The 21,644-nt window shown below is 41.4% G+C and overlaps 1 protein-coding gene across 1 annotated transcript; it reads right to left on the bottom strand.

Moving 5' to 3' along the window:
- Window positions 1–5,827: 5,827 nt before the first annotated feature.
- Window positions 5,828–21,635, bottom strand: ARPC4 (actin related protein 2/3 complex subunit 4). The gene is made up of 6 exons (XM_070730711.1): window positions 21,527–21,635; window positions 20,873–20,991; window positions 11,336–11,447; window positions 11,154–11,249; window positions 10,396–10,566; window positions 5,828–6,003 (listed from the first exon to the last, which is right to left on the bottom strand). The coding sequence occupies exons 1-6, from the start codon at window positions 21,527–21,529 to the stop codon at window positions 5,998–6,000; spliced, it is 507 nt and encodes a 168-aa protein (XP_070586812.1). The 5' UTR covers window positions 21,530–21,635; the 3' UTR covers window positions 5,828–5,997.
- Between the last annotated feature and the right edge of the window lie 9 nt (window positions 21,636–21,644).

Genomic DNA, 21,644 nt, shown 5'->3' with positions numbered 1-21,644 from the left:
TTCCTGGCTTGTGGAGTATTATCTTTGGGAGTCCTGGGACCTGGCTGTGATCTTTGGCGTCTTGGAATTCTGGTTTGTGACTTTGAATACTGAAACCTTGGGGGGGAAAGGTGGGGGTCTTATTCTCTACAGTGGTGGGTGTGCCAGCAAGAAGCTTGCTGTATTGTCTGGACATCAGGACTCTGCTGTAAAGTCTTATAGCCTGTCTGTTGGGAAGAACAGGTTTTCCTCTGTGTTTATTTTTCAAGCTATAAAGTACTTTTACTTTTACCAGCGTGTCTGGCTGTTTTTTCCAGTTGGTGTTGAGGTCTGGGGGAACCCAGACAGAACAATATTCCTGCAAGTTTTTATGCTAAATTATGAAGAAGAAAAATCACACTAACCGAGTTCCTTCGTTGATTGGATGCCGCTGTACGTATTTCTCGTGCTTCATGAGGGTCGTATTTTAAAACATTAACCCCCCCTCCCAAAGTGAGCTTGCTAGCATTTCCCTAACATGCTGCTCATCCGGTTACCCTGCTAGCTTGGATGAATCATGTCACATTTCCCTCTTGGAATTGTGAACAACGCTAAGCAAGCAGAAAGAGATGTTCAGGCCCAGAGCACATGCAGCTCAAACGGGATCTAGTGAGACTATTTTATGGCTCATTAAACAAACGAGCCCCTCAAGCTTGAGGCCTACCTCTAAAGAAATGAGGAAAGGTATTGTTGAGTCAACTGCGTGGAACTCATAGAGTGTTCAAGGTGTCTTACCTATGACATCAGAAGACAGCAGAACCATTTCACGGGCCAAACTTCCATTTCTTTTCCTTCCGCTTCTGCTGCCCGATTCATTAATCCAAGACTGAGGAGGCGTCGGCTATTTTTATTCCAAAAGGCGGGAATAATTCCCGTATTTCGGTATTATCGTCCATGGATTTATAGAAGGTATACTGCTAGAGTGGGCACAGTTTATGCTCAATTGTGTGCAGAAAGCAATTGACTACACCTATTGGAACCAGACCCAGCCGAGTAAAGTACACTGGGAATACCTTAGACCTAACTTCTTATATTCAGCCAGGCAACCAATAAAATTACAAGAAAGGTGAGGTAAGAAGCTTTATGTGTAATACAAGTTGTAAATATGACGTTTACTGATCTAGACAGAAACATAGAAGATTGATGGCAGAAAAAGACCTCATGGTCCATCTAGTGTGCCCTTATACTATTTCCTGTATTTTATCTTAGAATGGATATGTGTTTATCCCAGGCATGCTTAAATTCAGTTACTGTGGATTTACCAACCACATCTGCTGGAAGTTTGTTCCAAAGATCTACTACTCTTTCAGTAAAATAATATTTTCTCATGTTGCTTCTGATCTTTCCCCCAACTAACCTCAGATTGTGCCCCCTTTTTCTTGTGTTCACTTTCCTATTAAAACACTTCACTCCTGAAACTTATTTAACCCTTTAAAATATTTAAATGTTTCGATCATGTCCCCCCTTTTGCTTCTGTGCTCCAACTATACGGATTGAGTTCATGAAGTCTTTCCTGATAGGTTTTATGCCTTCCCCCATTCTTGTAGCCCGTCTTTGGACCCGTTCAATTTTATCAATATGCTTCTGTAGGTGAAGCATCCAGAACTGAACACAGTATTCCAAATGTGGTCTCACCAGCTCTCTATACAGCAGGATCACAATCTCCCTCTTCCTGCTTATTATACCTCTATCTATGCAGTCCAAGCATTCTACTTGCTTTTCCTACCGCCTGACCGCAATGTTCACCCATTTTGATACTGTCAGAAATCATTACCCCTTGTCAGAAATTAGACAGGAGAGTCTATTTCCTATACAGTATTAATATGTTAGCAAGACTTGCAAAATTTGACCATTATTTACTAAACCTGGCTGGCAGATGATGTAGCTAGCATTTCTGCTGCTCCTATAGGTTTGAAGACAGCTCTATAGTCAATTGCCTTCTGCTGCATTGACCATGATTTAATTATTAATTATGAAAACAAAGTGTGTGGTCTTTTTTAAAAAAGTCTTCTGGAAAATAATAGGTCCAGAAGGGGGTCAAACTCAGTGTCACATTGCCGCCATGATGTGACATCACGTTTTTTCCCTTCACGGAGAGGGGTGGGTGTGGCTTGCACATGACACACCTGGCCAGGGGACATTAGTTTGACACACCTGATCTAGGTTGAGATCCTGCGATTGCATAAATGCTACTGGTGGTTCCTAGAATCCCTCACGATTGGCCAAGCCTGCTAGGACAAAGAGACATTTGAAATAAATTTCATCCTCCCAATTTAGATTTCTGTCTTATAAGGTAGAAAACACGAACATATAATGTGCATGAATTTTAACAGAAATGCATCAGATTGAAACAAAATAACCCTCGCCTTCTTTTTGCTGATTAGTGTATCTGCACTATTACTATTAGTTTTTTTCTTAGCATTCCTATCACCCATTTCCTCCCACTTATGACTGTATGACTGCAATTTGTTGTTAGTATCCTTAAATTTTTATTAATGTTGTTTCTTCATTGCTTATTTGACCCGTGACGATTGTTAAGTGTTGTAGCTCATGGCTGACAAATGTATACTTTCTTTTATGTACACTGAGAGCATATGCACCAAAGACAAATTCCTTGTGCATCCAATCACTTGGCCAATAGAGATCTATCTGTCTGTCTGTTTCTAAACTCCAATAGCAGCTGAACTGAGGAATGACAAAGGCAGCTTTTTATCTAAAGAAAGGGAATGTCATAAACCCATTCATTTTATAATTTGTCAAGATAACAAAGGGCTTTGGGTGAGGGAATGGTGTTGTGAGAGAAAAGTTTGAAGTAAGTTTGTTGGTTTTTATTTGTATCATTTCAAGAATGAGGTTGGGAAGGGATCATCTACTTGCTACTGACTGTTGTGTTATGTCATTGTTTAAAACTTTTTAAATACCAACACCACCTTGATCTTATTCAGATGCAACATATCATACTATTGGAACCCTACCACTAACGGTAGGAAGGGGGAATTGAACTGTAAACTCCCTGTTTCAAAATATTAGGAAAAGGTATAGCAAAGCCAACTTTGTAAAATTAATTCTTGTTTCAAACATAGGCACTATACAGATAATCTCATGCCTTGTTTTTAAAATAGGAATTTGGGCTGGATATGAGAGGGACACACATTTATAACCTATTAACAGTGAAAAGGTCTACAGAACTGATTTGCTTTCTTTGAGCAATGCTAAAAGAATAAGCTACGAAGATGTCAACATAATTCTGCATTCCCCCCCTTTCTGGGTCATTGCGATACAACCATAAATTCAAAATTCGTCTTCCCAGAAAGCTTGGCAAGATGGAAATGTCTACAGCAGGGGTGTCAAATTTGCAACGACACATTGTCATTCCGTGACTTATTATATCTTTTCCCCCCTCCACTAAAACGGGGGTTGGGAGTGGCTAGTGCCTGATGCACCTGGCCCGTGATCTATCAATGGCTCTCAACCTTTCTAATGCTGCGATCTCTTAATACAGTTCCTCATGTTGTGGTGACCCCAACCATAAGTCTAGCACCAGTTCTTCCAACAGAGCTTTAAGCTGATTGGCAGGAAGGTCAGGGGGATACCCCCACTGCAAATGCCTGATTGGTCGGACTGTAAAAATACGTTCCAAGGCACCAGAATAGAAGCTTCCTAACACCATGGGAAATTTGTCTTAGGCTGTGAAATGGTCATTCAACCCCCAAAGGAGTTCCGACCCCCAGGTTATAAACCACTGCATTACAGTCTCAATCATCCAAAGATGCCCTCCCAAAAGGCAATTGGACTTTCTTGGGTTTTTCCCCCCATTGAAACCATTTTGCTTCTCATCCAAGAAACTTCTTCAGTTCCAACTCTTAGAGCTGAGGAAGCTTCTTAGATGAGAAGTTAAAATGTTTTGAAGGGGGGGAAAACCCCCACAATTATTAAAACATGGAAAAAGCACCATACCTGCCGCACACATACCAGCGACTGATCAGAACCCAGAGTTGGCCTTCTCCAGGTCCTCTTAGCCAAGCAATGCTGGCTGGCGGGGCCGCAGGGAAGGGCCTTCTCTGTTGCGGCCCCGGGCCTCTGGAACCAACTCCCCCCAGAGATTCGTACAGCCCCCACCCTTACGGCCTTCCAAAAGGCCTTAAAAACATGGCTTTGCCAGCAGGCCTGTGGCCGTTGAGCGTTATACTCTGATCCAGCCAGTAGTTATGTACGAATGATGTATGAATGTTTATAATTGGTGTTTTAAAACTATATTTTTACCATTGTATTTTTATTGTTGTACGCCACTTGGAGAAGGGTGGCCTATAAATTTAACTAGCTAACTAACTAAATGTTGTGAGCCGTCCTGAATCCTCAGAGAGGGGCGGCATAGAAATCCAATAAATAAATAAAAAATAATAACAATAGATCCTTGGAACAAACTTCCAGTAGACGTGGTTGGTAAATCCATAGTCACTGAATTTAAACAAGCCTGGGATAAACATATATCCATCCTAAGATAAAATACAGGAAATAGTATAAGGGCAGACTAGATCGGTGTTTCCCAACCTTGGCAACTTGAAGCTATTTGGACTTCAACTCCCAGAATTCCCCAGCCAGCATTTGCTGGCTGGGGAATTCTGGGAGTTGAAGTCCAAATAGCTTCAAGTTGCCAAGGTTGGGAAACACTGGACTAGATGGACCATGAGGTCTTTTTCTGCCGTCAATCTTCTACGTGTCTATGTTTCTATCTAACAATAAATACCACTGGAGTCGGGCAGCATACAAATCCAAATAAATAAAGATGGAAATTTTGTTTTAAGAAACCCCAGTAAAGCTAGACAAGAACCCTTTACTTCAGGAGGCGAAAGACACAAAAAGGCTTTAATAGGTTAAAGTAAGAAAGATACAGCAAGTGCCATAGCAAAAAAAGGAAACGAGAGTTACAGATTCCAGCTCCGTCCCATTCAGCTGATGCTTGGCCTGCCCCCCCCTCCCCTGCCCTCCCCCCCCCCCCCAGCCCCGGTTCCTTCTGGCACAGGTATGGAAAGGGAAACCCCAAGGGTAGAAATCAGGAGGCAGTGCAATGTTTCAGAATGTTCTGATCCCTAATGGGAATGGGGGTGGGGGGAGAAACGGGAGGGGGAAAGAGCACTTTCTCCAGGTTATGGAGCGACTTGGCACAAAAGCGTTGCTACCTGTTTACAACACCTGACTTGCCTGCAATCACGACCCTTTAACAAGGGTCAAGGTAGTCATCCAGCATCACCTCTGAACAAAGGGCTCCCAGGCTGGCCCATCGGACTCCTTAAAGCAGTGTTTCCCAACCTTGGCCACTTGAAGATATTTGGACTTCAACTCCCAGAATTCCCCAGCCAGCATTCGCTGGCTGGGGAATTCTGGCAGTTGAAGTCCAAATATCTTCAAGTGGCCAAGGTTGGGAAACACTGCCTTAAAGGACAGAAAATGGTCCAGCTCTCTCTCCCTCTCTCATTTTTATCCCCCTGGTCCCTGCAGTACAGAAAAAAATGGGTTTTTGTTTTGCTTTTTTTTTGTGCCAGCGATTGCAGCCAATTCCTTTGTATGCACATCGCTGAGCTGGATCTCCCCTAGCAACTTCTGCAGAGGGTTGCTAGAGCAACCACGATCCCACCTTCCCTCCACTGGTACATTCATGGAGGCAAATTACAGCAAGTGATCATGTATTTTAAAAATAAAAAGAGCGAGAGAGCGAGAGAGAGAATATCAAGTCAAACACAATCTCGTACAAGCACAGTTTTGTTTCAAAAATATTAAAAAGCCCCCTCCCTCTCCCCACCCACCCCCTTCCTCCCCCAACCCCGGGCACACTGGCGAGAACGGTGAACGGCTGGGGGGCAGCCGCCGCAGGTCTAGCCGCTTCTCATTTCACTCCTGAGCTGTGGCCTCTCTGTAGCCGCCCGAAGGTAGCCGGGCAGAGAGAATGAGAAAGCAAAGCTGTGGATTCCAGCCCTTGGTCTAGAACTGAGAAGGGAACAAAAAAAGAATTGTGTTAATTCAAAGTTGTTATTAATATTACTTAACCAAACCCCATCAATGTCTTCTCACGTAGAGAGATACGCACAGTACAGTGGCACCTCTACTTAGGAACTTAATTCGTTCCATGACCAGGTAGAAGTTTGTAAGAAGCAATTTTTTCCCATAGGAATCAATGTAAAAGCAAATAATGCGTGCAATTGGGGAAACCACAGGGAGGGTGGAGGCCCTGTTTCCTCCCAGGAGATTCCTAGAGAGGCCCCACAGAGGCTTCTCCCTGCCTTTTCCGGCCCTCTTTCCTCTCAGGAGATTCCTAGAAAGGCCCCATGGAGGCTTCTCTCTGCCTTTTCCAGCCCTTTCCTCCCTGGAGATTCCTAGAGGCCCCACAGAGGTTTCTCCCCACCTTTTCTGGCCCTCTTTCCTCCCAGGAGATTCCTAGAAAGGCCCCATGGAGGCTTTTCCCTGTCTTTTTCGGCCCTCTTTCCTCCCTGGAGATTCCTAGAGGCCCCACAGAGGCTTCTCCCCACCTTTTCCGGCCCTCTTTTCTCCCAGGAGATTCCTAGAGAGGCCCCATGGAGGCTTCTCCCCGCCTTTTCCGGCCCTGTTTCCTCCCAGGAGATTCCTAGAGAGGCCCCATGGAGGCTTTTCCCTGCCTTTTCCAGTTACAGTTTTGGAGGCTCAAGTTTGTAAGTGGAAAATAGTTATTGAGAAGAGAAATCCTGAACACCCGGTTCTTATCTAGAAAAGTTCATAAGTAGAGGCGTTCTTGGGTAGAGGTACCACTGTATAATCACTACAGTTTTTAGGACAGTATCCCTAGAGCAGGGCATCTTTCTCCTTCTGCCACTTTTCAGAGGTACCAGTTGAGAGCGTATTAACAAACTGCATCACTGTTTGGTTCGGTGGCAGCAGTGCCTCCAATAGAAAGTCCATACAGAGAGTGGTAAGGACAACCGAGATGATTATAAGGAAGCTCCCTCCCTGTTAATTCAGGTTGCTTATTAGCGCTATGTGCTTAGAGCTCAAAGCATTGATAGAGACTCCACGCACTCACTTTAATGGTCTGTTTCTATTGCAGGGGAGGTTTCAAAGAATTCCTAGCAGGGCTACCAGATTGTGTAACAGCTTTGTTCCCTATGCCATCCAGCTGGTAAACGCTCCAGAATTGTTTGGACATATATACATCCGAACTGCGCTGTTTCTCTATGTCATATAATATGTATTACTATAAGCCACCCAGAGTCCAACTGGAGTTGGGCGGCAGATAAATACCATAAATACCATAAATGAATGAATGAATGGATAAATGGATGTAGGTGTATGCATAATTTTGTATTTTAGTAATTTCTTTTGTCAGGCTTATGTAGCCTATATTGGAGGTGGTGATCCTTTGTTGCATGAAACGAAATTTCATTTTAAGGTATGCCGTTTAGTGTACAGTACAGTCAAAGTGACAATAAAGTTATTCTAAGTCAGTGATGGCGAACCTATGGCCATAGGTGGCACGCGAAGCCATATCTGCTCACACACGAGCTGTTGCCCTAGCTCAGCTCAAATATGCATGTGTGTGCCAGCCAGATGACTCGCACAGAGGCTCTGGGAGGGCATTTTTGGCTTCTGGAGAGCCTCCAGGGGATAGGAGAAGGCGTTTTTACCCTCCCCTGGCTCCAGGGAAGCCTTTGAAGCCTGGGGAGGGTGAAGCATGAGCCTAGTGGGCCCACCAGAAGTTGGGAAACAGGCCATTTTCGGCCTCCGGGGTGTGTGTGTTTTTGCCCCCTCCAGGCATTGAATTATGGGGGTGGGCACTTGCGCATAAGCGATAGTGTGCACACATGCTCTTTCGGCACCCAAGGGAAAAAAAGGTTCGTCATCACTGTTCTAAGTCTAAGGGCTTTTCAAACTTTTCCATTCTGCAAAACCTGTTTATTCCAAAAACAAATAAATCCTTGAACCGTAATCCATAAAGCAGTAGCCATGGCGTTTTTTTCATGGGAGGACAAGGCCTATTCTTTCCATAGGTACTGATAAGTCTTCGACATATGACTCTAGTGGTGCTTTGTCTGTCATGGTTATATGTCTTAAGGGTCATTTAATAGGTCAGCCTATTAACTGGTCTATTTTATGACCTTTTTGTGGCAGTCTTTGAATGAATCACTGTTGTGATTCATTTCAATAGATCAATCGTCTGCTATTGTGGAAGATTTGCTGCAAACCAAAAGTGTTGTATTCCACAAAACGGTCATAAAATATAGTCACGTGACTATGAGAAACTGAAAATGGCTGTAAGTGCAGCTGTGTTGCCCAGCACCAGAAGCCTGACCATCTGACTGTGGAAGGGTCCAAACATCAGAACTTGGTGACAAGTCCCCTTGTTTTGGATCAGTTGTTAAGCAACAGATCAACAGGAGAGAATCACCTGCATGTGTCACCTGTCTGGGATACACCCATCTAGGAAACCAAAGTTATGCAGGCTGATAAGATTATGGTAAAATAAACATTGAACAATATGACTAAATCAAAATGATTTTATATTTTCTCTTTTTTATTAACTTAAACTTTTATATTATCATAATGTTTGAACAATATTCTTCTTTTCATTTAGATTAATATGTTGACTTAATGAATTAAGAACATATTCTTTTTCTGTATTAAAAATTAATCTTCTAAGATGAGAGGGGTAACTGCAACCCCTACTATGTGTTAAATGTTTGTACGTCTGTGTGTGAATTTTGAGAAAATTAATAAAGTTTTATATATTAAAAAAAGATTATGGTAACAGAACCCTGCAAATCTGTAGCTTCTCTCCTCATTTATTTATTTGATTGGACTTTTATGTAACCTGTATATTTATTTGATTGGACTTATATAGCCTTCCCTCTGTCTTTGTGAGAACTAGGGAGGGTTTTGTTTGAGGCATTTTCTGAAATTACAGTTCTGTCCCAGACGCAGGATTCTATGGTCCGACTGTTGTCATCAGCTCTTCCTTAAGGTTATTCAAGGCCTGTTACAGTTAGCTAGAAAAATGACTATGAATGCCTTACTGCATCCAAATTTCTTCGTTGTTTTTAGTCTCTCCTTAGGACCCTAGGGTTTGCAGAACACAGTTTGAAAATATCTATCTTATGAGCAAGATGGTGGCTTGCATTGGCTGCCGATCAGTGTTGGTCATGACCTTTAAAGCCCTACATGGCATTGGACCAGAGTACCTCCGGAACCGCCTGCTACCGCACGAATCCCAGCGACCGATAAGGTCCCACAGAGTTGGCCTTCTCCGGGTCCCGTCGACTAAACAATGTCAGTTGGCAGGCCCCAGGGGAAGAGCCTTCTCTGTGGCGGCCTCAGCCCTCTGGAACCAACTCCCCCGGAGATTAGAACTGCCCCCACCCTCCGTCTTTCGTAAACTACTCAAGACTCACTTATACCGCCAGGCATGGGGGAGTTGAGACACCTTTCCCCCAGGCTTTTTTTTTTTTAACTTTGTTTTATGTTTGGTATGAATGTGCTGTTTGGTTTTTTTAAATAATGATAGGGTTTTATATGTTTTTTAATATTAGATTTGTTCCACTGCTATATTGTTTTTATTACTGTGGTGAGCCGCCCCGAGACTTCGGAGAGGTGCGGCATACAAATCTAATTAATTAATTAATTAATTAATTAATTAATTAATTAATATGGGTACAAATTGCTCTGAATTTTATAAATGGAATAAAATACACTTCCCATTATATTGCTCGCTCTCTTAAAGCGCTTGTATTTTAATGTTCTTAGCACCTTGTCACTCATATTCATACCATATGGTGCATGACATTCTACAAGGAACAATGTGATTCCCACTAGAACTGGAACCACAAATTCCAGCTTATTTATACACTATTTTGTCACCCTGTAATAAATATACTGCTCAAAAAAATAAAGGGAACACTGAAATAACACATCCTAGATCTGAATGAATGAAATATTCCCACTGAATACTTTATTCTGTACAAAGTTGAATGTGCACAACAGGATGTGAAATTGATTGTTAGTCAGTGTTGCTTCCTAAGTGGACAGTTTGATTTCACAGAAATTTGATTTACGTGGTGTTATATTGTGTTGTTTAAGTGTTCCCTTTATTTTTGAGCAGTGTAATTCTCAATGGTAAACCAGTTCACAACATATTCACTTCAGACTATGCGATAAGCCTTTAGATGAGGGATTTGAATTTAGAATTCCCACACTCACAAATAATATGTGGGGGGGGGAGAGCCCTTCTTAATTCTAAAGGTTTTAAAAGACCACAATTCCATCTTAATAATTTAAGTCCTGCCTAATAAGCAGGGACAAGGGACTGGTGACATTTGACATACTATTTGGACATCATTTTGTCTAATAAGCCCTTACATTCTTAAGGAACTCTTCTGCCACAATGCGAGCCCTAGCATTGACTGACAGCTTCATTTCACTGATTTCCTTGTCAATTTCCTCCATGAAATGAATGACAAAGTCCACCAGCTTGTGCTTGTACATCTGCTCTGTATGGAAATTTGTGATCAAGAAGCTGATGTCATAGCCCTAAAAAAAGTAAAATAAAAAGCAAATTATTAGCATCAGTGAAGCCAAGACTTAGCCATCAATGTTGACTATTGATTCAGCATAGACAAAAATAATCTACCCTTTTCTTTTAGTTGCTGGTGAACTAAAGATCTAATATTGTGCATAAGAAGTAAGTTCTGCCATATTAATATTTAAAATCAGTCGGTCTTACCTACATAATTGGTCCAACAGTTAAAAAAGAATCAAGAGAACACACAAAATATTCAATGTAATAATAAGGAAACATTACCAATTATGGAGTACTTATTTAGTTTAGTTAGTTACTTGTATATCAGCCTCAATCTATTTTTTTCTAAGTATACATATAAAAAAAATAGACAATAATTGTTTAAGATCAAATCAGAGATAAAAACAGTCTAATAAAGCCACATTATTTGATTTGTGTGAAGATAGATTGTTGTTACAGATTTCAGTATGCCTTGTACATAAGAGGCACATTGACATTTTAGGTCTGCTAGAAAGCTTAAGATGTGAAATCTCCCATACTACCACTACTGTCAACAGAATCACACACTTAGGACATCAATGGCTCCACATTTCCCCACCTCAACTGGTTTCCGACGTAAAATGAAGAAGTTTTCTGCTCTCATCATCATGAACCGCATAAATTTGTGACATAGAATTTTCTCAATCTCATCGGCCTGGCGAAGGAAAAATAGGATTCCATTAATCTTTTTCTCCAGGATGAGCCGCAGTAGGCACCTCACCTGTAACGTGGGGGACTTACCTGTTTCACAGCAATGCTAACGCGCACAGAGTTGATAGAGCCTTCAATTAAGACTTTCTCTTTCTCATTCCTGCTAATGATCACAGGCTGCAAGAGGAGTTCTTTGCTGCTTCTGCAAACCCAGACAGACATTTCTACATCAGAGACTGGGCAATACAGAGAGGCCCAAACCCTCCATCCTCTGGATATATTTTAACATACACCACCCCCTCCCAGTAACCAATCCTCACGCCACTCATTATTCAGTGATACCTTGTCTTACAAACTGAGTTGGTTCTGGGACCAGGTTCTTAAGGTGAAAAGTTTATAAGACGAAACAATGTTTCCCATAGGAATCAATGGAAAAGCGATTAATGTGTGCAAGCCCAAAATTCACCCCTTTTGCCAGCCGAAGTGCCCATTTTTGCACTGCTAGAATTCCCCTAAGGCTCCCCTCCATGGGAAACCCCACCTCCGGACTTCAGTGTTTTTGCAATGCTACAGGGGAATCCCAGCAGGGGAATCCCAGCATCGCAAAAACGAGCGCTTCGCTGGCAATGGAAGTCCGGAGGTGGGGTTTCCCAGTGAAGGGAGCATCAGTGAAATCGCAGCATCGCAAAAACACTGAAGTCCTTGAAACCCCACCTCTGGACCTCTGTGTTTTTGCGATGCTGCGATTTCACTGAGGCTCCCCTCGCTGGGAAACCCCACCTCTGGACTTCCGTTGCCAGCGAAGCGCCTGTTTTTGCGCTGCTGGGATTCCCCTGCAGCCTCACAAAAACACGGAAGTCCAGAGATGAGGTTTCCCATGGAGGGGAGCCTCAAGGAAATCCTAGCAGCGCAAAAACGGGTGCTTCACTGGCAACGGAAGTCCGGAGGCAGGGCATCCCAGCGGCGGCGGTGGGTTTGTAAGGTGAAAATAGTTTGTAAGAAATCTTAAACCCTGGGTTTGTATCTCGAAAAGTTTGTATGACTAGGCGTTTGTAAGACGAGGTATCACTGCATTTCCAATCCACAATTGTGAAATGTGCCACTCGTGATGGAAATTATTGGAAAATCATACCAAGAATCATCAGTGATCCAGAACAATGGCTGATCGGTTCCTCTATGTAAAATGGGCTGTGGGTTATTTTAACACATTATTTCAGCAACAGAAAAGGTCGCTTTATACCTTTTTTTTTTTACAGTTATGTTTTTGGTAGGTTAGACCAGGGGTAGGCAAAGTTGGCTCTTCTATGACATGTGGACTTCAACTCCCAGAGTTCCTGAGTCAATCATGCTAGCTCAGGAAATCTGGGAGTTGAAGTCCACATGTCATAGAAGAGCCAACTTTGCCTACCCCGGATTAGACTAAAGTTTCTTTTTGCGTGAAAACTGATGCAAATTGAATTGAGTTACGCAGCTCTGCTTTCTCTGGACAACTCCAAATGAATAACACCACAATAGAACACATGACATTTTACATAGCAACAGGAAGAAAAGCTCTATTTCAAAACACTTCGGATGCAGACTGTGGATCAGACCATGACCCACTAATTGGAGTATACATCAGATTGGGAAAAAAACTAGAAAATATCACATTCTAATGAGATGCAACCCAGAACCCAAAACAATACAAAAGTCAAGCTCGAAACAGATTTAAAGACCTGGGTTTACGTGTAGAGAACATGGAAGACTTGTGGTAAGACAAAGGGCTTTTAAGTGATGGAGGTAGGCAGCATATAACAAAGGGCCAGAAGGAAAGAAACCCAGACTGACTATCAAACAAGACCACAGACATAGCTATGGAAAGAAAACTGGCAAAAGCAAAAAGGAGAACCTGGGGAAACCAGAGAATTTAATGGAAACTTCCGCCAAGCAGTAATAAAAGATAATAAGGTAGTATATCTGAGTGCAGATTGCAGAAAAGTGACAGACTGGGAAGAACGAGACATCTGTTGAAGAAATTCGGAGAAATCGCGGGAACATGAGAGTTAATAATGGATCATATTTTTTAAAAAATGGAAGGGACTATGCAGAATATTTGTGTAAGACCAACTCTCCCATTTGAGAGAGAAGAATCACAGGGCTTTGAGGTATCTTGGAGGTCTCTTGCCCAAGGGAGGAGTCCTTATACCATCCCAAATAGATGGTGGTCCAATCTTTTTCTTGGAAACCTCAAGCGCCCACAACTCCAAGAGGCAAGCTGTTCCACTGGCTAATTCTACAAGTCCAAGAGGCAAGCTGTTCCACTGGCTATTTATTTATTTATTTATTTATTTATTTATCAGATTTGTATGCCGCCCCTCTCCGTAGACTCCGGGCGGCTAACAACAATGATAAAAACAGCATGTAACAATCCAATCCAATACTAAAATAACTAAAAAAAAACCTTATTATAAAAACCAAACATACATACAGACATACCATGCGTAAATTGTAAAGGCCTAGGGGGAAAAAATATCTCAGTTCCCCCATGCCTGACGGCAGAGGTGGGTTTTAAGAAGTTTACGAAAGGCGAGGAGGGTGGGGGCAATTCTAATTTCTGGGGGGAGTTGGTTCCAAAGGGCTGGGCCGCCACATAGAAGGCTCTTCCCCTGGGTCCCGCCAAACGACATTGTTTAGTTGACGGGACCCGGAGAAGGCCCACTCTGTTTGACCTAACTGGTCGCTGGGATTCGTGCAGTAGAAGGCGGTCCCTGAGATAATCTGGTCCGGTGCCATGAAGGGCTTTATAGGTCATAACCAACACTTTGAATTGTGACCGGAAACTGATCGGCAACTAATTGCTAAGTTTCCCCTTAATTCTGGGTGGGATGTCTCATTAACAAGCTTCTACCTGTTGCTTCTTGTTTTTCCCTCAAATGTTTTGGAGAACAAGTCAACCCCCTCATCTTTGTGACTGCCCCTCAAGTACTAAAATTGGAAGTTTCACTAATGCATTATCCCGCTGTTAATGCAATCTGTTAAGGCCTGCCTTGGCTTTTTCAGTACCTGCAGCACACTGTGGTGGTCCACTAGGACATCTAGATCCCTCTCCTAGTTACTATTGTTGAGCCAGGCATTGCCCAGTTCTATACCTATGTATGCCTAAGTGCAAGATCTTGCTTTTCTCACTACTCAACTATCTTACTGGATACAGCCCATCGCTCTCCACTCTGTCAAGATTCTTCTGAATCCTGAATCTTATCTTCCAAAATGTTAACAGCCTCCCCTCCAACCTTGGGGTCTTCTGCAAATTTGACAAGCTCCTCTCCTATTGAGGATGAATTATTGGTGCTTGAAGAGAAAGACAGATAAGCTATAAAACCACTTGCAAAAAAAGGAAAATCCCAAGGTATGATCTTCCAGGAGGCTGACATGGAACCAATAAAAGCTATAACAGCCCTCTGCCAATCAAATATGGGAGGGAACAGCATGAACTAAAGATTATCTAGTCTAAAGGGACAACTGAATACCTATCTACCTATAAGGAAAAATTAAACAAATGTTCTAATGTGCCAGGATATTGTTGAAAACTCTGCTCAAAACAGAAGTCCTCTAAGAAAAGAGCAGAAAGAACAAGGAATATAAATCTATATAGCTGATATTAAGAAGCCAATGGAAAGAGTTCTATTATTACTGCTTGCAAGATAGAAACACTGCTGCCTTTGGTATTACCACCTAAGGCAACCACTTACAACTGCAATGCATTAATCCTATTTGCATTTCGATATTATTAATCTGGTTCACATCTGACACGGTTTAAATATTTCCTTACACTTTTACTCTCGTGATTCAGTTTTTTGAAATTGAATTGCAAGCATTCTTGGCAATCCGGAATTGCATAGCTTCCTCTCTACACAATTTCAAATGGGTTGTTACAGGAGTCTTCAAACTTGGCAACTTTAAGACTTTTGGACTTCAACTCCCAGAATTCTCCAGCCAGCTATGTAACTTTAGGCCTTTTATTTCTTAATAGAGCTTATAACTAACATACTCTACATACCTGAAAAGAGATGTTACAAGAACATTTTAAGGAACAATCTGCAAGTGGAATCTCTGAAGTCTCAGGATAGGACTGGGTAAGAACCCACATAGAGCAATTGTTTTATGCTAATTGGGAAGGGGTCAGGGTTAGAGTGGACTGGGCTAAAGGGCCTCCACTAATCTTTTGAAAAGAAACAGAGAAAATACATAAATAAATACATAAATAAAAAAAATGTAAGCAGGGCTGCATCATATACAGCAGTGTTTTTCAACCAGTGTGCCGTGGCACACTAGTGTGCCGCGAGACATGGTCAGGTGTGCCGCGAAGCTCAGAGAGAACGAAAGCAAGAGAGAAAGAAAGCAAGAGAGAAAGAAAGCAAGAGAGCTAAAAAGAGAGAGAGAGAGAGAGAAAGAGAACAAGAGAAAGAAAGCAAGAGAGAGAGAGAAAACAAAAGAAAGAGAGAGAAAGAGATAGAGAGAGAGAGAAAGACATAGAGGGAGGGAGGGAGAGAGCAAAAAAGAGAGGAAGGAAGAGAAAGAAAGAGGGATGGAGAGAGAGAGAAAGAAAGAGGAAGGAAGGGAGAGAAAGAGGCAGGGAGAAAAAAATAGAGTGAAGGGGAGGAAGAGAGAGAGAGAGAGAATTTTTTTGTCCAAACTTTTTTTAGCCCCCTCCCCCCCCCCTGCTCAATGTGCCCCAGGGTTTCGTAAATGTAAAAAATGTGCCGCGGCTCAAAAAAGGTTGAAAATCACTGATATACAGTAAGCAAGGATATCACTTCAGATCCAACAGCAATGCAGTAGGAATACTTTACAGATTTATACAAAAGGATTTTTAAAAAATATTGATTCCTTCTAATATTTACCCATTCGTGTCAACTTAAGAACATAAAAGTTGTGATAAATCAGAGTCATATGCAGCATATTATTTCTACTGAGGTCAGATTATATGGGAAACCCCAAAGCAAAAAAAAAAGGGGGATCCTTAATACTGTCTGGCTTGTGTTGTGTAGCAACAGATGTTTGGAAGCTTGGTCTATATCAGGGGGTCCCAAACTATTTTTGGCCATGCCCCAACTAACCATCTCTAAAATCCTGATCCTCCCCAGTGTCATATAATGCTTACTATTCAAAAAGTGAACTCCTACTCAAGTAGATGAAGCCTAAAAGACCATTAAATCAAATTGCCCCTCTGAAAACCACTAGTCTACCTGCAACTATCCTTAAAGTGAACTTTAAGGTTTGGTAATTTTTGATGGTGTTATACTGAGCTGTTGTGGGAAGTTGGTGAGAGGAGGAAGAAATATTTTTTTCTTCCTCTTTCCTCTTCTTCTCTTTGGTTTGATTTATCTCTTTCTTCTTTTCCTAATTTTTAGTAGTATTTTCTCATTCTCCTTTTTTTCTTTTTACATATACTTTCCTCTTTATCTTAACACATTTTTCTTTCCTCTTTAAACTCTACTTTTTTTAAATTTTTACACATTTTTTATGATTCCTACAAAGGAATTATTATTAATTAGGTTTTACAATATAACTAATTTGAATTATTGAGATTTTAACACCCCCCCCCCCCCCCCCGATTTGTATATTGGAAGGTGTTGGTGTTTTTATCTTTATTTTTTAAAAAAATCTTTTATTTTTTTTAAAATTCCTTTTTAATGGGCATTTGCTAATAAAAAAGGTTAATAAATATATATGAAAATCAAAATGGAAGAGATGTAGAGAAATTTGAAATATTACAGCCTAATTAATTTGAGGCATTTAAACTTTGGATCAGCTTAAAAGATGTTTTAGCGAATAATACAATATAATAAATCTGAGCAGCTATTTATTATCTGGATGTCAAAAGTAAAGGAGGTAGCATTGGATTTGTATACGGTGTTCCCTCGATTTTTGCGGGTTCGAACTTCGCGAAAAGTCTATACCACGGGTTTTCAAAAATATTCATTAAAAAAAATACTTTGCAGGTTTTTTCCCTATACCACGTTTTTTCCTGACAGATGACATCATATGTCATCGCCAAACTTTCATCTGCCTTTAATAAATATTTTTTTAAATAAACTTTAATAAATAAACATGATGAGTAGTAATCTAAATGGTTGCTAAGGGAATGGGAAATGGTAATTTAGGGCTTTAAAGTGTTAAGGGAAGGCTTGTGATACTGTTCATAGCCAAAAATAGTGTATTTACTTCCGCATCTCTATTTCGTGGAAATTCGACTTTCGCGGGTGGTCTCGGAACGCATCCCCTGCGAACATCGAGGGAACACTGTACCATAATTTTTAAAATTGAATTATTGATGTATTTAAACAATTTGATGTTGTTGGTACTTTACATTGTACTGTGATTGGTGAGAAAATTTTTAAAAATGTGAAAAAAGTATATATTAATAACAATCACTGTATCTTATGGTACCGTGGTGTTTGAAATTTGAAAAACACCTCAGATACATTTTAGTTATCTAGATATATAATGAATTAATGTGTGTCAAACCCAAATGGAAACAGCCCATAAATGATACACTCCATAATTCGTTCGCTGAACATTTTGCAGGAGAAATTAGTGAATCCAATATTGACTAGACTTCTCATGTGATGTATGCAGACTTAAAGACTTCATCAGTGGGTTCACAGATAACATTTTTGTGTCACATCTATTTAGATCTATTAAAACATGACACACATGAATCCATAAGTTCAATGTAGGAAAAGACAAGACAGACAGACCGGAGCTGAGAAAATTGTAGCATGAGTTCACAGTGTATTTTTTTAAAGCACAAAGAAACATCTATACAGTATTTACAAAAAGAAATAAAGGCAATGGTGAGGAAGGTGGGAAGGAAATGCATAAGCTTATAAGCCATTTGATATCAGCAGCAGCCATTCATGACCTGTGGCTCCACTGGGAACTAAAGGGCTATTTAAGAATCACCAATTTGGAATTAAACTGTGGTATGAGGCAATACCCCAACAGGACTGTATAAAATATAACAATATAGAAACCATGAACATTAGGCTGAAAGCTACTGCAACCATAAAACAAAGCAGACCATAAAGAGAAGCAAAATAAGAATAAAATAAAATATTACAATCTTAGTGGTGAACTAACAGACACTTAAGCTCAAAAGGCTGAATAAAAAGCTTTCAAAATTTCTAGAAGCAATATTGTATTAAATGCATACAATTATATTATATGTATTTTTAATTAATACATACAATTATATGTTTTCGTGATACAGTATTATGAGAAACCTCAGAAAGTCTAGGACAAGATAACAGAAGTGAAAGACATGCACCGATTCTTTTCACTAAAAACTTAGTCCAACAAATTAATGGAACATTTCCTCTCTTTTTAGGACATGTCATTCATTTTGATACCTCCATGCTGCTTTCACAATTTTGCATGCCATCAAGTTTATCTTCGTCTATTCTCTATTCATTTACATCCTATCTTTTTAAATAACACATAGCAGCCAACATGGCCAATAGTCTTTCTCTTTTTCCTCACAACAACCCTGTGAAATGGGTTAGGCTGAGTATGACTGACTGGTCCAAAGTCATCCAGCCAACTTTCATACCTAAAATGGGACTAGAATTCAGTTTCTAACCTGGTACCTTAACCACTAGACCAGTGGTTCTCAATCTTTCTATTGCCACGACCCCTTAATAGTTACTGATGTTGCGGTGACCCCCAGCCATATGTCTAGTGCCAATTCTCCCAACAGAGCTTTAAACTGATTGACAGGAAGGTCAGAGGGACATCCCCACTGTAAACGTCTGATTGGTCTGATTGTAAAAATATGTTCCAAGGCACCAGAATCAAAGCTTTAGTTCCTAATACCATGGGAAATTTGTCTTTTCCCATGATCTTAGGCGACCCCTTTGAAATGATCATTCGACCCTCAAAGGGGTCCCGACCTGCAGGTTGAGAACCACTGCACTAGACCAAACTAGCTCCCTTTATCTTTTAACAGTTTTAAATAACTATTAAATAGCTTTAAATTACATTAAACACCTTTAAACAGCTTTGCCATCAGCTGTCCTTTAGGTTTGCATTTGCAGCTTTAATAAATCACATCCTCAGCTTACAACGGTTCACTTAGTGACTGTTCAATATTACAACTGCAATGAAAAAACGTGGCCTCCAACCATTTTTCACACTTATAACCGTTGCAGCATCCCCACAGTCACAGGATTTACATTTGTATGCTTGACAACTGACTCATGTGTATGACTGTCGCAGTGTCTTCAGAGTCATGTGAACCCTTTTTGCGACCTTCTGACAACCCAAAATCAATAAAAGAGATTCACTTGACAACCGTGTTACTAATTTAATTACTGTACTGATTCATTTAAGAAATGTGGTGAGAAAAGTCATCACTCGGAGTTGAAGCTCCCTTAGCAAATTTCTCACTTAGCAACATAAATGTTGGGCTCAATTGCGGTCATAATGTGAAAACCACCTGTATTCTTATTTTAAAAGCTCTATTTTTAAATTTCTGAAGGAAGGGAAAGCCAAACCCAACGAGGCCACGATTAAACCTTTTTGGACACATTATGTCATGGGTGTTAAACTCAATCGCATCACGTGACGTATCACGATGGGGGTTTATTTGCCTGCGGAGCTGGGATGGACGTGGCCTACACGTGACGCATCCAGTAGTTTGTCAACCTCCGCATTATAATGAAGACTCAACTCTCTGGAAAAGGCCACAACTGTGGGAAAAGGTGAAAGGAAAGAGGAGGAAGAGAACGACCCGCAGCAAGGCAGACGGGTTCACTTGCGGCAGCAATGAGCACACCCTGGTGAGGTGTGAAAATAACAGGATTAAAGAATAGAGAAGAAAGATCTATACAAGCTGACAGGACCTCCTGAGATACGTACTGCCCCTACCCCACTGGCCTTCCGGAAAGGTGTAAAGACCTGGCTTTGCCAGCAGGCTTGGTGGCCATTGATCAAATGATGCAACATCTAGATCCGGTCACAAAAGATATGCAAGCTTTTTATTATGGGTTTTATATTGTCTTTTAAATTGTTCTTTTTAGATGTTGAGCTGGGGTGACACAGTGATTAGAGTGCAGCATTGCAGGCAACTTCAGTTAACTGCTATCTGTAGTTCAGCAGTTCAAATCTCACCATTGGCTCAGGGTTGACTCAGCCTTCCATCCTTCCAAGGTGGGTAAAATAAAGACCCAGATTGTTGGGGTGCAATAGGCTGCTTCTATAAACCGCTTAGAGAGGGCTGTAAAAGAACTAGGAAGTTGTTTTATAAGTCTAAATACTATTGCTATTCTCTTTGCTGTGAGCTGCCCAGAGTCCTTAAGAAGGTGGGCGGCATCATAAATGAATGAATGAATGAATGAATGAATGGGAATAGGAAGGAAGGAAGGAAGGATGGATGGATAGATAGATAGATAAACAGACAGACAGACAGATAGATAGATAGATTCGGGTGGGGAGGCAGCCACAGTAGCCCGGAATACTTTGGGAGTTGAACATCATATAAATTTAATTAAATAAATACAATAAAATAAAATCTGCATCTCCCTGCAAATCCAACCCACAAAAAGCCTTGATTCTGCCTCCGCCAAAGCAGCTTCAGACGCAACAGACCTGACTTCCACCTCGGGTTTGTTGTGCCTCTCCACCACCTGGGAGGAGAAGTTCTCCAGGCACAAGGCCGCCTGCAGGGTGGCACGCACTGCATTGAGGTAAGGGCGCAAAGTGGCTGTCTGTAAGGAGAGAATGGGGATGCAGGGGGAAAAAAGAGGAAAAAAATCAGGGATCACGAAATACAGCCTTGCAAATCCCCCTCCCTCCCCCACCCTTCGGGTCCAACAGAGATCATCTTGCCCTCCAAGAAAGAGCCTGGATGGTGCAGTGGTTAGAGTGCAGTAGGGCAAGCTACTTTTGCTGACCACTGGCTGCCAGCAGTTTGGCAGATCGAACCTCACCAGGCTCAAGGTTGACTCAGCCTTCCATCCTTCCGAGCCAGATTGTGGGGGGCGATATGCTTATTTATATGGTTTACTTATATGGTTTACTTATGTAAACCGTTTAGAGAAGGTTTAAAGCACTGTGAAGCGGTATATAAGTCTAATTGCTATTGCTAAGTCTCAATGGTAACCTCAACCCTTTTTTGCAAAACTGAAGAGGCCGCCTCGCCAATGGACTGTTCTCAACCCGATCCAACCCGTGTTGGTTTTTTTTAACCCTCCCTCTCGCCCGCCTCGCCTCGGGTCCCTCCAAGGCCCGCCGCCCACTCACCATGGCAGCAAAGAGAGACTACTCAGCAGCCGTTGTGCACCCCCACCCGTGAACCTGGTCCAGAAAACGGAAGCGGAAGCGGAAATGGCCTCCACCAAACAAGACCCCCATAGACACA

Source organism: Erythrolamprus reginae, unplaced genomic scaffold (genome assembly GCF_031021105.1).
Source record: "Erythrolamprus reginae isolate rEryReg1 unplaced genomic scaffold, rEryReg1.hap1 H_27, whole genome shotgun sequence".
Lineage (NCBI taxonomy): Eukaryota > Metazoa > Chordata > Lepidosauria > Squamata > Dipsadidae > Erythrolamprus > Erythrolamprus reginae.
This window is presented reverse-complemented; position numbering and strand designations above follow the sequence as displayed.

What these genes read in the sequence shown, in the direction of transcription:
- ARPC4 (XM_070730711.1), bottom strand. An exon ending in AAACCCGAGGTGGAAGTCAG is followed by an intron (nt 11,448 to 20,872) that starts GTCTGTTGCGTC and finishes CTGGGTTTGCAG; the next exon opens with AAGCAGCAAAGAACTCCTCT. An exon ending in TACGTCGGAAACCAGTTGAG is followed by an intron (nt 10,567 to 11,153) that starts GTGGGGAAATGT and finishes TACTTTTTTTAG; the next exon opens with GGCTATGACATCAGCTTCTT.